At 34.6% G+C, this 16,751-nt stretch overlaps 1 protein-coding gene across 1 annotated transcript; it reads right to left on the bottom strand.

The window, feature by feature from the left end:
- Positions 1–2,364: 2,364 nt before the first annotated feature.
- On the bottom strand, positions 2,365–8,807 carry LOC148872728 (delta(12)-fatty-acid desaturase FAD2-like). The gene is made up of 2 exons (XM_088971227.1): positions 8,622–8,807; positions 2,365–3,796 (listed from the first exon to the last, which is right to left on the bottom strand). Exon 2 carries the CDS (start codon positions 3,782–3,784, stop codon positions 2,636–2,638), a length of 1,149 nt encoding a protein of 382 aa, XP_088827353.1. The 5' UTR covers positions 3,785–3,796; positions 8,622–8,807; the 3' UTR covers positions 2,365–2,635.
- Positions 8,808–16,751: the final 7,944 nt, after the last annotated feature.

Here is a 16,751-nt window from a genome sequence, read left to right as displayed (position 1 = left end):
GGAGTCTAGGGATGACAATTTCATGGGAATTTTTGGGTATCTGACCCGCCCCGACCCTAATTTGACCTGTTTATGAAAACCCTATAAAATTTGGGATTTTAGATTAAAACCCTATAGGGTTTGGGACAAGTTTGGGTTTAACTTTTGGGTATCCAATGCCCAATACCTGGGATGCATAAATATGAACATATTATATGATATATCATGCATAAATTTATAAATTTAAAGTATTAAGATTATTATTCTATTATTAATATTTTATTTGTGTAATTTTTTTGGGATTAAAATCATCATTTGATGTAAATTTGGATTTGATATATTGTTTATTTCATTCAGTTATAAAATGCTATTTTTAAATATTATTTCTTTTAATTTTTAGTTGGAATTGTTAACCATATACCTGTATTGATTGTTTTGATGAACAAAAAGTTAATAAAATCTATTTTATTTCATTAAATGACACAAAAAGCCAGATGACTTAGTGGCTTAATTGATTTGGGTCCAAGTCACACTATAAGCATTAAGAAACATTTTTTTAATAGAAGACGTTTGGTCAAGGGGTTTAATGGGTGGGATGGGTCAGGATGGGTTTAATGGGTTTAGGAAATTGAGAGGAAAAGTTAGACGAATTTGAAACGGGTTTGAAATCAAGGATACATAAATGGGTTTGGGAATGAGTAGGACAATTTGCACGAATACGCTACCCATTGCCATTCCTAAGTAAGACGAGTGAAGAGAGAACTTAAATAAGCGCCATTGGCAGGAACCCATTGAATAAAAGTTTCTCAGGAAACAGCTTCTTCCTGTAAAAATCTGGTTTTTGAAACATTTCGAGCTGCTTTTCCTTGTTTTGTTCTTGACATCCATGAGACCATGCTGAGAATTTCTCATTCACTTCTCTACCTCGTAGTGAAAAAAAAAAATGCGACATTAGGCTTCTGGTATAAGTGCAAAGACGAGAGAATATCTGAAACCAGTTTATTTCCACTCTTTTATCAGTTCTAGCTTCATTTCAGGTTTGGTTCAAGGCAACATAGGATTTATGACATGGTGAAGCACAAGAATTAAAACAAGTTCTTAAGAATGCTTTCTAAATGGGAGTGACTTTTCTTCACTCTTGTCACTGAAGAGGCTAGTTTAAGCTCTGAGTTTTTCTTCTGTTAGTGAAGATTATTCAGGCTAATTTATCTCTTTTGATTTCTCTAGCATGTTTTGGTCTGTTTGGATGCTATGTGAAATATAGTAGGATTGTTTTATTTTAGGTCTGTTTGGTCTGGTTTGAGGGCATTTGAACCTATACTGGATTTTTTTTTTGGCATCTCTTACTGTTCGGGAAAACATTTACTAGAAACCTTGAACTGACCCCATTTAGTGAATAACTTCGTATTATGGTGAACTTGCTCTCAAAATGAATATGTAGCAGGGATAAATGTCACTTCATTTGGCTGGCATCTCAAACAGGTTTATCTTTTAGGGGGCATTAATTTCATTTAAAATGAGGGCTGTGGAACCAATGATCATCCCCATGGCGGTCATGAAATACATTTGGCCCCAATTACGGGTGTGTTGCATTTAGAGATGGTAATTTTTCCTATAAAACTGGGACTCCGTTCCATTCCAAATGAGGCATATTTTTCCCGACTCTAAACAGGAATGGGGTGGAATGGGTTTTGTATCTAATTCTTCGAATTTGTCCCGAATTCGAAGGTAAATTAATAAAATATCTTTAGGTTTAAAATTGATATTTAAAATATCTCTAATTTTTTTTTAAATTCTTAAAATCCTAAGATCACATACTTTTATTTTTTTAATTACACTTAAAGTATTATAATTCAATTCCTAAAATACCCCCAAATTCTTATATTTATATATAAATTGTCTATAAAATAAATAATTTTTAAATAATTGCCTTAGAGAGAGAAAAATTCAGGAATTCCCCATCCCTAATGGGGAATATATGCCCCGCCCCAAACCTCCTCCTCCACCACTGGGTACAGGAATGGCAACCCAACATGTTGCCATTGCTAGTTTCATTTTGGGTTGATAAATACAAATTTGTAAAATGTTGATTAGTATCATTTCAATTAAAAAAATGTATGCATGAGAAACATTAAATTTCACTTTCAAAAGTCAAAAAATTTAAAAAGAAAAAAGTCACACATTTGTATTAATCAACGGCAACTCAACGCAACTGTACCAAACACTTCAATCCCTCACTATTAGCATTTATGACTACCATAGAACCTTAAAATGACTTCATTTCCCCATTTAATAACGTTCATGTTAGCAATCTGCCGTGGATGATAATTTTATGCTTTCAAGTTTCAATATGGTGGTAAACAATACTAATCTAAACGAAACAGCTTTGCAAGCGGCTTCAAGGTGCCAGTAGATTTATTTCTACCAATCTATCGTAGCAAACAGAACTCCTACATTGGGAAGTATAGAAACACAAGATTAGACCGACTAGCTACTAATACCATAGTCTCAATTCTCAATACAAACAGAACTCCATTCGCTTCAGTGATGGGTAAGTAAAAAGAGCTTCCTAGCTACGTTTCATTCATCACGATCTTCATTGCCTTGGCTTGCTTGTGATTTCGTTTTTACTTTGAACTTGGAAGTATCAAATGACTCAAAACATGTTCTTGTACCAGTACACCCCTTTATCCTTGGAATTCTCATCCGGCTCCACGTAAATACATTCCTTTGCTTCTCTCCACATTGCCATGTAAAATGGGGTTCCGTCAAACTGGTAGTAATCACCAAGAATAGGCCTGATGGCTTTGGTTGCCTCCATTGCATGATAATGTGGCATCATCGAGAACAAATGGTGGGCAACATGTGTATCTGTGATGTTATGAAAGACCTTGTTCAACACCCCGTAGTCCCTATCCATGGTTGCCAATGCTCCCCTCAGCCAGTCCCACTCGGTGGGATCGTAATGCGGCAGAGACGGGTGGGTGTGCTGCAAGTAGGTGATCATGACAAGGAATCCATTCACGATCAACAATGGGACTCCATAGACACATACAACCCAAGCGAGCCCTTTTGCAGCCACAAGCCGAAACAGACCGTATGTGACCGCAAGGACACCGGCATCGGAGATGTAGATCTGCATTCGTTCACGGTTGGAGTAAATTGGGCCGTAAGGGTCATAATGGCAGGCAAAGCGGTCGTAGTGACGGCCGGAGACATTGAATAACAAGTATAGTGGCCACCCAAGAGTGAGTGTGATTGTGAGTGTGAGGACACGGCCGGGAGGGTTGTTGAGGTACCTAGAGAACCATGGGATCTTGGATTTGGGTTTTGGAACGAAGACCTCATCACGCTCAAGGGACCCAGTGTTTGAGTGGTGGCGTCGATGGCTGTACTTCCAGGAGAAGTAGGGAACGAGAAGGGCAGAGTGAAGGATAAGTCCGACCGTGTCGTCTAGCCATTGGTAGTCACTGAATGCATGGTGGCCACATTCGTGGGCTATGACCCAAACACCTGTGAGGACACAGCCCTGTATGACCCAATAGATTGGCCAGGCGAGGTAGGAGAGTGAGTGAGGTAAGAGGTGGAAATAAGTGGTGGCAATGTGGTAGAAGGCAAAGACCATGGCAAGGTCATAGACAACGTAGGAGAAGGATCGGAGCACGGAGCGCTGGAAACAGTGACGCGGTATGGCTTTCTTAATCTGGCTCAGGGTGAATGGAGGAGCTGAGTGTGGGGCTCGGCGGAGGGCATCGTGTTCTTGCTTCTTGGTGGTAGGGACGACCATTCGCCCACCGGCTCCCATTGTAACTTCTGCCTGTGAAACAGAAAAATGAGATTCTTTTGTTAACTTTTCAGCTAAAAATCCAGCACTAATGAATCAACAGAAAGTCTGAAACATTAATATTGTTCTATGGTTCTGGGACTCGGGGATTGGGTTCATCAATCATTGAGAGAAATTGGTTACCCAGCGCCCCAGACGACTTGCATTGCATGTGGGGATGTGGATAAAGATAAATCGGTTACCAGGATCCACATATATATACATATAGATCATAAATCATTTGGAATAGATAAAGATATTTGAATGGCGGTCAAGTCTTCGGAATAAAAATTGACGACGAATTTGATCTCTTTGTCGGCCTTATTAATTTTTATTTTTTTTTCATTTATTTGGTCAAATTCTTTACTCTAAGTTTAAAAAAAATGATAGGCATGGAATATTTTCTTTAACAAAAAGGATCAAACAAAACCACCTTGGGGAGGAAGAAAATATCTTGAGACAGCATAATATGCCACAACCGGTGCGGACAATTCGGATTTACCAGTTCATGGGCTTGAGTCCGGATCATCTGCCAATAAAATATATTCCAACAACCTACAATATTACACCACACATCTCATATATGGTGGGTTTCGAGGTGTTAGATCAAATTGATAAGGATTGAAACGTGTTTTGTTGGCAGAAATTCTCCAATTCGATGGATGCTCACGGAAAATGAATGAATTAGTTGGAAGAAATTAATATTGTATGGGGGAGAAAGTTCATCCGGTGGGTCCAACCTTGACCTTTGGTGATGACAATGTCTTCGATGGGGCCCATAAGGTGGCTTAGCCAGAAAGGACACACAGGACTGATGCGTCGCAACTCGCAAGCATCGAGTTATGGGTCTCACGCCCACCACAAACGTGTAAATGGAGACTTGAATCGTAGCAATAACAAGAACACCGTTGGTACCAGATACCCCATAAATGCTGATAGAAGGCGACAAACATATACGCTATTATTTAACCTTGGGAAAATAACTGATCAGTGCAAGTCGGTTTTTTTAATCTTACCGTACAAGAGAGGAATCTGACCGTGAATTGACGCCAAATTCGAAGTATTTATACGGTAAGATTAAAAATACCGACTTGCACTGATCAGTTATTCTCCCAAGGCTAAATAGGGTATATGTTTGTCGCATTCTATCAGCATCTATGGGTATCTGGGTACTTTAACCCTTTGATCTTTGACACCATATTACAAGGCTTTTACTCTGCTTGAAATATCTCCTCTGCTTGTTCGCAGCCTTTTGTTTTCTCATTTGAGAAAGTAATTTGAGGATGGACTCTAATACCAAATATTAGTAATACTTAAGTAGATATTCAAACCTTTTAAACCATTTAATCCTTACTAAAGAAAACCTTTACGACCATAACAGCACCACTGTTTATGACTTGATATAACATAACACCTAACAAAGACGGAGTGTTATTAACAAGTTTCACGCAACCCTTGATTTATAGACAAAGTTGGGTTGATTTTGCCTTGGTTTGGAAAAGTTTCGTTTAACTTAATATTAAGAATTTTTTCTGTATCTGTTTGGAGGAATAAGCCTCCGGACTTGTGCAGTAGAACTTTAATTAAAAGTTTCTCTTTAGAAAAAATTCTATTTGATCAGAAAAAATGCAATTCTTGATTTTTTTTCCTCTGGTCAGAGGAGACTCGTGAAAGCATAAATGAAAACATATCCAACCTTATCTTGAAACGTGCCATTTCATGGTCTGTTGGAAAAGACTAAGAAAATAAAAAATTCATCCAGATAGTGTGGAAGACAGGGAAAAGATCCTCTGCTCTAGGCCGCCCCTGAATAGTTGGGGGGTAGGACTCCATGACTAGTTTGATTCGTTTACATGGGGAAAACACACAGGTCCATGACTAGATAGAAAACAGTAAACTTAGGCCAGAAATACAAGGACAGAGACATTTTATAAGAATATAGAAAACTTAAAAAGAAAGACTTATTCTCATCGTTTATAGAACGGATAAAACTAATAGAACAAGGTAAACATGTTCAAATATAGGATCCCAACCTAACGACAGAAAATTTACCCGCAATGAGAGCTTCCCAGTTCCCACTAGGGGTGTTCACGATTCGATTAACCAAACCATAACACTTTTTTTTTGTAAATTAAACCAATGGTATTGGTTTTTCTAATTCTCCAAATCAAAACTAAATCGGTATCACTGGTTAATCGGTCTCAGTTTCAGTTTTTGACCAGTTCAGTTTTTCAATTTTTCGTTTTTTATATTTATAATATATATTATACAAATATATGTATAATATTATATAATAAATAATAAATGATATATTATATATTATAAATATTTAAAAATATATAATATATAATATATATTTATAAATAGATCATTATAAATATAATATAAGTATACATTTATATATATAATGAATATATTTATATATAATACATAGAAAATATGTGAGATATATTAAAAAAATATATATATTGGTTGGTTCTATTAACCATCAGTTTTTTTTTGTAGATTAACAAAAAATCGAACCCAATCTTCATTTTTTCAAAAATCTTAAACCGAAATCAAATCAATCGATTCGGTTAACTGCATTTTACGATTCGATTTTTCGGTTTTTTACGGATACCCCTAATTCCCACTTCCCACATTGGACCAAACGTCAAATAACCAATGCAAAAATAGAAAACAGAGGTATCTAGGTATGCTTACACAAAGCTAAGTAATGACTAGTGGGGCTTCCCCATTCCATTCAAGGCTACTTAGTACTTAGTTACCACACATAGGTACAAGTACCAAAAGAAGCTTCAGTACTGACCGTGCTCACAAACTTTTACAATCTTGCAAATATCTTACTATACTATGAAAAAAAGAACACAAGAACAGAGATATTTTCAACGCAAGACTGTAAAAGCTGTACAACGGTGTGAGCACCATCATGTGAACACTGAAGCCGATCTCACAGGAAACCATCTGCCGTTGACCAAGTTAAATTGAAGCCAGAAGCCTGCACACTCTTTGGTAGACACATCAAGCACAGTCCTCGTACTGCTTGAGTGGTCACTGGCCACCAATAATAATTATCAATCTTGGTCATGTTCATGTTCATGTTCCCAATAATCAATCCACTAATTTATTGTATTCCAAACGGGAAAACACTATTCCCTGTTTGGCGTAACTGAGATTTCCCATTTAGTTGAGAGTTGAGACCCACCAACCCACCAAACCAACCCACCCACAAGCTCCACAGAGAGAGTCCAGCCAGGCTGTTCCATGTGCAGGTGCAGCTTCAGGCATTAAGACAAGGAGTACTGATGGGCCAGGAGTTGTACAGCCAGACTGAATACCGAACCCCGGCCCTATATAGTATGTACATCCAGACTCAACCCTGGCCCCATGTACAGCCAGAAGCGCAGAATCGCCCATGGACTGACTTGGAAATCTTAAAAGCAAGATCCTAAGACAGGATCAGACGCTGAACCGGCAGTTAATTATAAGGGTTTCTTGGGGTTCACATGGACCAAGTGGTAGGTAGGGGATCACATGGTAACAATGAGGCCGAGGAGCAAGAGAGAGGGAGAGGGGTGTCCCTTAATCGCTTACAGACGGAGATCAAAAGTTCAAAACTTGATTGTTTTAGGTGGACATGGAAGTAGGGTGTGATGGTTTTTATTTTGATATATTTTCTTGTTAAAGGAAGCTTATGCTTTCTAACAAACTCCAGCCCACATATCTTTTCTTGTTTAAGCAAGAAGAGCATGGAATGCGGTCGTTGACGGATTCAAAGTTCAAAGTTCAAACTGAGTTGAAATAAATTCAGGCGGCTGCTTTTCAGTGGTCAGCGTTGGATGGATGGATAAGAAAGCCGATCATAACAGATCCAACTGCTTAGATCAATAACTACCACTGTCTTAGTTTACGGAGTTCTGCCGTTTTGGTTTCACTAACCAAAACTGTGCGAAAGTGAAAAGATTTTTTTTTGAAGCCTTGAAGCCTCCGAAAGTGAAAAGATTGAATGAACCACCTTTATAGTGATGGAAATGTTCCAAGAAGTAAAGAAATTAAATGAAAAGCAACAGCGAGAAGTTGAAATAAATCCAAGACAATAAAACAATTTATGAGGCAAAATGCAGACAAGAGGACAAATCAGCTCAAGAGTTAAATATCACAAAACATCTGGAAAAAAAAAAAGGAAAAAGAAATTCAAATAGAGGGTTTTGAGATCCGGATACCTCAAGACTGAAGCTCGGAATCTAACTCCCAGATTCGACTTTTGAGTGGTATAAACACGAAAAAGTTCATTTCCAGCAATAAATCGATCAACAAAACAATTTATGCAAGAAAATAATTTCCAGAAAAGGCCTCTAGTTTTCATTAGATGATTAAGCATCTGTATGTGTTACACTTGAGCTAAATCAGTGGAAAAAAAGATCGAGGAACAGAAGATGAACAGACGCATAGATCTTAGTAAAACAACCAACCTATAGCTCATACTCTACTTTATATGGCTTGTAAGTATAAAAGAGATTAATGCGTGGATATACCTCTTCATGGTCTGGATGTATAAACTATTTTCAGCATTGACAATGATCTCGAGATTTTTTGTTTAGTTAAATGAAAGAAACAAACGAAATAGGTTAGATTTATCCTGAAAAAACAAAAACTTGCACATTCCTTCTTACAGCTTGGAATCTACAAACTTCATCGTGAAGGAGCTAGGGTTTCAGTTCCAGATTTTTAATGGATCTTCAAATGCGAAAACACCGAAAAGAGAATCAAACAAAATCAACTCCTTTTACTGTAGAACAAGAATGGAGATAAAAAATACCTGAAGAGAAGAAGAAGAACTGAAGACGCCTTTGCCGCCTCCCCCTCCGAGAGACTCTCGGTCTCTCTCACCCTCGCGCTTCTCTGTCTCACTCTCTCTTTCTCTCTCTCTCTCTCTCTCTGCTTCTCTTTCTCCGGCTATTTCTCGTCCGCTCCCCAGAGCACCTATTTAAGCTTTTTCATTCCCTCCTCGGGTTGGAGGGGGCCCACTTCAATATAAACTCGTATACCTGGCTCGCTCATTCTTGGCTATGCACACGTGTCATTTTATTATTGGCTTTCTTGACATCTATAGACAGAGGATAATCTTATAGGTAAACACTATCTGCCAAAGAAAATCTAGGGCAGAAAACGCATCCGATGACGACTACCCTATCCAGTTGGCAATGTCTCGAGCCGGTTGTAATGGAGAATTGGATCGAATCCTTGCACTAGGGTTGGAGAATTATGGATTTTCGAGAATTCAACAGGTATTGCAATGGTTCGGATGCTAAAATGAAACTAGCGCTAATTAGGGGTGAGCACTATTTGTTCCAATTAGGGGTGAGCACTATTAGGTTAAAATAGAAAAATCGAATCGGTTTTTGTTTTTTTCAGTTCGGTTTTTTTTTTTGTTTTTGATTAAATCGATTTGATTATTTTGGTTTTTGATTAATTCGGTTTTAAGAATTAGGATTTTAGTTAATTGAATTAATCAATTTTTTATTATTATATGTAATATATAATATATAATATAACATATAATATATTATATATTTATATATTAATATATAATATACTGAATTTTGATTTCATAATATATAATATATTATATGTTATATATTATTAAAATTTGGTTTTAATTGAAATAACCTAAAACTGAACTGAATATTTCGGTTTCGGTTAATTTGGTTTTTATTTTTTTAATTCAATTTTTAAAACTTTGGTTTATTCGGTTTAGTTTTTAATCGAATAAACTGAATGCTCACCCCTAGTGCCAACCAAATGATATGTAAGGTCTCTTGTTGGTTTTAGCGGAGACTTAGGATCGAATCCTGCATGCACCTCGAGGTTATGGGTTAGGGGATTCAAAAGATATAAAAAAACGGACCTGCATCTGACTACTTTGATATTCTATAGTATTACTATTAGGACAGTGTTTGGTTCCGCTTATGTTTATTGAGTAAACGGTGCCACATAGGCACCCCATTAGCAAAGGCTTCATTAATTGCATTTGTACATAAAGATGTTTGCAAAAGCAAACATCGATTTCTTTGCGCCTCTTCCATTTCAGGAAGCTTCATTTTGGAGCTTCCTCCAACTAGTAGGTGTTTATCGACACTTTTGCTGATGTGGTGCATGATGACGCCTATGTGTCATAAATGCCCTTGTTAATTGTTTTTCTCGATTTTGCAGCCATTGTTCTCCTCATACTAGATTATTGTGTAACCTAGTCGTTCAGGCATTGTTCTTGTTTTCTATTTATTTATTTATTTATTTTTATTTATCATAGGGCTGTGTTTGGAAACGATGTAAATGCAAAACAAAAATGTTAATATACATTTATCAACCAAACATATAAACCGGTTGGCTTTTGCATGTATGATTTGTTCTCCTCATTTGGTATGAACATAAATAATGATTTAATGAGTTTACTTTTGCCCACATATATGATGTAAATAAACGATGAGTGCACTCTCCATTAAACTCAAAACAGTGCCCCAAATGGTTAGATGAAAAACAATCTAATTGAGCGAATTAAATTAAGTTAAATTACACAAGGCCACTAGGTAAGTTGGAATTTAAAATAAATAACCTGTATTTTTTCTTGGGGAGGATGTCAAAATGGAATTGGAATTATGGCATCCATTTTATGTGCAATCCACTATACATGCATCCATTGTTAATGAAGCCTATAAGTAGGGGTGGCAAATGGGTGGGGGTTGGGTTGGGTTAGGGTTGAATATCAACTCATTCATATTGATCCATCAATCCACCATGACCCATCATTAATTCTAATTAAAGGGTCATAATCCACCCTAATCCTAATCCACCCTGACTCACCCATATTGACTCGCTTGACCCATCCATATTGACCTTTAATCACCTTCACCCATACTAACCCACCTACCCTCACTTATAAATACAAAAGCAACCCGTATATGCAAAATAATAAATTTTGAGAGAATAATTTCTCTCAAGACTATCACGTGACAAAAGCAAGTCAAGTCAATCCGTATACTCGAAAATGCAAAAAATTGAAGAAAAATCACAAAAAATACTAAAATTCTTTAGAAACTTCAGAACTTTTGCAGAAAAAAATCAGAAAATATGCAAAAAAAAAAAACAAAACATTATAGAAAATGCAGAAAATACCAGAAAATTTTAGAAAATGTAGAAAAATACCAAAAGAATTGCAAAAAAGCAGAAAAATACCAAAAATTTACAAAAGATGCAAAAAATAACAGAAAAATTGTAGAAAATGCAAAAAAATGCACAAGTTTTATAAAAGTGCTTTCGTAAAAGTACTTTTATGGAAGTACTACAAAAATACTTCTATAAAAGTACTTTCATAAAAGCACTTTTATAAATGTACTTTCATATAAGTGTTTTTATGCATTCATAAAAGTGTTTATGAAAAGTACTTTCATAAAAGTGCTTTCATGTAAAAGTACTTTTGTAAAAGTGCTTTCATCTAAAAGTACTTTTGTAAAAGTGCTTTCATAAAAGTGTTTTCATAAAAGTACTTCATGAAGTGCTTTTGTAAAATTACTTTCGTGTAAAAGTACTTATGTAAAAGTGCTTTCATAAAAGTCATTTTCATAAAATTACTTTTTAAAATTGCTTTTGTAAAAGTAAAATGTGGCATAATGGTTTGGAAGTGTAATGAGATGTTGGCATGATAGAAGGAGTTCGAATCACTACAATTTCCACTTTTGAGATTTAGCAAGTATAGATAGAGTTGACTTTGACCCAACCCATCCTGACCCTAATGGGTACCCTCAACCCAACCCACCCTAATCCTTTTCCACTGACCCTAATGGGTTGCTTGACCCATATTGACCTACCAATAGATTGTGTGGGTGGGTCAAATGGGTTGGGGTCAAGATTGATAGCCCTACCTACAAGTAACATAGACTAAAGCCTTTGATATTAACCATTTTTCACCATTATCATTCAAAGGGACCACTGGTCGTGGATAATCAGATTTTTTTATTCACCATCTCATTTACTCATCTATAAATATACCTTCCACCCCAAACTCATCCCCTTTACTATCATTAATTCAATTGAGTTTTGTTTGACTTCCCATCTCAATCCAAATGAACACAACCCAAGGGAAGAGTAGGCACCTGAACAACTGATTTAGCCCCTTCACCATCATTATTCATTGATATAGTCCATTGCCAATATGATATAACCCATAAGAAAATGGGACACAATCTACCCAAAAGAGCTAAATAGCATGGTTTTCAAAACTGGACCAAACCAGATGGTTGGACCAGAAAAATTGGGAATCGATTAGGTGACTGGTTCCGTTTTTCTCCAAAACTGGATTTTTGCCAAAAAAAATGTTGATTTGGTCAACAAGCTGCTAACCCAGGCAGTTGAATTGTTCAACGGTTTTGGCCATTTTTTAATCTTTTTTGTCAAAATAGGCTGATCATTCGACCCAGGAACCAAACCCCTAACCAGTTTGTTGTCTGGGTTGATTTTAAAAGCCTTGCTAAATAGAGTTAAGGATATGTAGTGTTTATAAAGCATTTACCTTGTTTTTGGTGAAGGTGAGACTGATCTAACAACTGGTACAACAAGATGTGAGATCTAAAAGAAACATGTTTGAGAAACATGATATGATACGAAATTACACAATTGGTACAACAAGGGGATGAATTTCTAACCCAAGACATAACAAATTTTGGAACCTCATATTTAAGAGAAAAAAATACAAAAAAGGAACCTCATATGCCTTAGATTTGATATAAGAAAAGATAAATCCAAACATGAAGAGGCATTTTTTACCCTCTCAGAGGAAAAACACAATAATGGACCATTATTTCCTTAGTCACTGCCTTCACCGTTTGATCATTTGCAGCAAATCTGGTGTTGCTTTGAATGGGACATGAGATCTGAAATAAAAAAAAAAAAAAAACTAAACTGAGGGAAAACAAATAGATCTAATCAGATTTGAGATTGCAATTAGAGGGAAAATATTAAATCTCACAAGATCTGAAATGGATTGTAAAGAAAAAATTCCGTTGAGTGAAGGCACCTTCAGATGTTGTTTCCAAGGCTTTTAAAACCGACCTGGGCAACAAATTGTTCAAGGGTTCGGTTCTTGGGTCAAACTGTTTGATCATTCAAACCGAATGGATGACCCATTCTGTCAAAAAAAATAAAAAAATAAATAAAAATAAAAAACGGTCAAAACAGCTAAATAGTTCGAATGGTTAGACTGGTTCAACTGCCTGAGTCAGCAATTTGCCGACCAAATCAACATTTTTTTTTGGCAAAAATCCGGGTTTGGGGAAAACAAAATCAGTTACCTGACTAGTTCCCAGTTTTTCCGGTCCGGTTTTGAAAACCATGGTTGTTTCCAGAAATCATTGGTGGCATTGTTGGGTTACTCAGCGTTGGGTCTTATCACATCTACAGGTGGGTTAATCTTAGTGTTGGGATACCCCATCGTCGGTGAAGAGGCAGGTCAACCTGAGACCTCTCGGGTCTATGAAGAGAGAGGGAAAGACAATCAAGGGAGACAAGCTTCTCCTCGGGTGAAGTCTAGAGAGAGACAGAGGAGGTCTGTGAAAATATGGAGGAGAGAGAGAGCCGATGAGGGGAAGGGTGAGCCAAGAGAGATATGGAGGAGGGATACATGTCATTTGAATGCAACACATGTTGAAAGAGAAGCCATTCACAAACCAACACAGACCCTAAAATTAGAAACTAGAGAAAAAAATAAATAAATAGAGGGAATGGGAAGTACCTGGAAGAGAGTTCATCAGTGTTCCTCTCTTCTGCCTCTTCAGTCATAGCCGTCAAGTTTGAACTTTTTCGACATGTTATCAGGCTCGCTTTATGTCTGTTGTAAGAAAAGGCTTGTGGAGGAAGCCATGCTTGATGAAGGTTTTAGAGAGGGGTAAGGCAGCCATTCTAAAGGGCACGTGTTGGATGCAAAGGGGGTTACTGTATACCCCCAAATGCTTTAAGTATATAAGTTAGAATAGTGAATGACCCCGTACTAATTGAAGAGAATTAGTTTTCAAATTTGAAACTATTTGATAATGCCAATTATATAAATTCGTAGTCTTCGTTACAGAAAAAATAACTTTATATACAATGTTAAATATTTTATACATGAAATAGTCTAATGAAAGCTATATTAAAAATAATAAAATCACAATGGATAATAAAGAAGAATAATTGTCATATAATGAAAGAAAATAAAATCATTTGTAGTATCTTATTTTTACTAACAAATATGATTGTGCTTTAATGAAATTATTTTCTTTTAGCTGCTTTAACAATGATAATAATTTTCAAATCCATTTGCAATCTCGACATAATGATCAATCCTCTACACTTTCAAAGTTTTGATTATTTCAATATCTTGGTTATAATAGGTGTGTAATATATTAATATCCCTTTAACATGTAAAAGTTGATTCTATGTAATATCATTAACATATAAGATCTTACCTTAGAATCTAATCCTGCACAATTTTTTTTTCTCAGAGGACTTTCAATTGTAGTAGTTGATCAAATAGTCAAATGTTCACTTGTATTATGTTTAATTTTAATACTATTGTCAACTACAAAAACTTTGGAAATTGTCAGGTTTGCATTTTGATATTGCAAATAATGATGAAATTTTAATTTGAAATACAACAGTCAATCCAATTACTCCATAAAAAATTGTAATCAATAATTTATCCCCATTTTCTTGTAATGAATTGAAATTATAATAAATATCATATGATATGATAATATTGAATCTAAAAAATATGAAAAAAATACTACCTTAAGTGAAACGTCCATCAAATGTGATACTGGACATTTGATTAAAAAATTAGTTTTTTTATTAACAAATGTAGCAACACTTGTGTCATCTTTCGCCTTCACCTTGATCCTCAATTTAATAAATTAAAACAAATGATTAACATTTGGAAAATATATTATTATAGTTAAAAAATTAAATATTTACCTTACTTTAGGATCAGGTACATTAACATTACACTTGTTGCAATGCGATGTAGAGTATTGTAATTTTTTTTTGCTCATTTAATACTATAATACCATCCACATTCACGTAAAACCTTATTTATGGATACTTTGCAAGTATAAATAGTGCCTTATAACAATAAATATAATATGTTAATAAATAATTATAAGTTCTAATTCATTAATGTAAATAAACATTTTTGCAAACCTTAAATGTGCTATCTATCTTTAATTCAAACAATTCTGAAGTGGTCCTCCTATTTTTTAAAATTCTCTCCTCTAACGGTAAAGAATAATTATTAGTTGTATGTATTTCTCTAATTATTGACAATGAACTTGATTCAACACTATCAAATAGTTCAAAAAATTTATAAAAAATTAATTTAATTTAAACAATAAATATAATAAATTTATTTTACAGTATATACAAATCATACTTACTAAGAAATTAGTGACACATTCATTTTGCAAATTTATGTGTAACTTTGTTTGCCCTTGTTGATGAGAGATCTGAACATCTATAAAAATATTTAACATTCAACATTATAATAAAATTTATAATAATAAGAATTTAAGAGACTATGGTTAAATTTACATTGAAATTTCTTTACCATTGTTGAAGTGAGAAACATAATATTTGCTTTTGATCTATTTCCAATTAAATCTTTCTCAATTAAAATCTTTGTTTCACCCCATAAAGAGATATTGATATATTTTCCCTTGTAATAATTTAATTCAATATTAGTGATTTTAATAACAATAGATAAGGATTTGAATATTATCTGTTATTTTTCAAAACAATACTCTTCTGTTTCGTTGTTTGTCTGTTTTGTTTATGAATAGATTCTTCATCAGATATGGTATGTAATTTACTAATTACATCTACAACATCAGCAAATACAGAGTAAATATATATATGTGTGTGTGTGTGTGTGTGAAAATGTTAAAAATTTATTAGCCAATAAGATATCTAATATCTTCATTTATGTTAATGTTACCAAAATCAATGAGATCAAATATGTGTTTTGGAATTTTTGCAATTTCTTCAGTAATCGGTTCAACCAAAGGCCCTCTTAAAATATATGACAAACACATGTTTCATAACTTTGTAGGACCCCTTACTTTGAACAACATTAAAAGGTTTGAAAAAATATAGAAAACCTTTGCACAAAAAATTTTCAAATTTAAAAAACAAATTCTTCCATATAACAACATGTATTTGTTCTCCATACAAAAGAGTTAAACAAATAAAAATATATTAATAATTTTAAAGTTAACGAAAATATAGCAAAATATGTATACTTACATTTTCATCAATTAATAACATGTTGAAAGTCCGTATTCATCATTATTTTTAAAATCCAATGCATTTCTTAAGTGTGACAACCATACTTTAATCTTCCAAGAATTAGAATCCAATTTTATTTTATTGAGATATTGATAATCTCTTTAAGACATATTGTCACTCATTTGTTCATTAATTTGAGAAAATATATTAGACACAAAATATGTAAAAAATAGTAAGAAATAACTATTAATAATCAATATACTAGAATACAAATTTTTGAAGATTTCATGATAGACAATGTTTTGTGTATATCCTTTTGGTTCATTGTCCTTTTTTCAATCAAAATTGTTAAGCCCTTTTTTTTTATATTACATGGGAGATTGCCACATATAATTATCAATGAATAAATACAGGTTGCAACATGTAAATTCCAATATAATTCAAAGTTTGTACTTTACTTTTGTTGAATGTCATTGCAAAACAGACACTCATAGGAAATTGTGTTCATTTAAGAAGAAATGGACAATTCAAATAAGTTGGAATCATCACTATCCTTGGAATGAAGGTCTGTTATACGATAGATTGCCACATATAACTGTCCATGGTAAATGCAGGTTGCGGCAAGTAAATTTCAACATAATTC

This window comes from Nelumbo lutea, chromosome 2 (genome assembly GCF_056320005.1).
Source record: "Nelumbo lutea isolate HS-2025 chromosome 2, American lotus-T2T, whole genome shotgun sequence".
Taxonomy (NCBI): Eukaryota; Viridiplantae; Streptophyta; class Magnoliopsida; order Proteales; family Nelumbonaceae; genus Nelumbo; species Nelumbo lutea.
This window is presented reverse-complemented; position numbering and strand designations above follow the sequence as displayed.

Excerpts from the sequence above, each read along its gene's own strand:
- LOC148872728 (XM_088971227.1), bottom strand. The coding sequence starts at position 3,784 with ATGGGAGCCGGTGGGCGAATGGTCGTCCCTACCACCAAGAAGCAAGAA.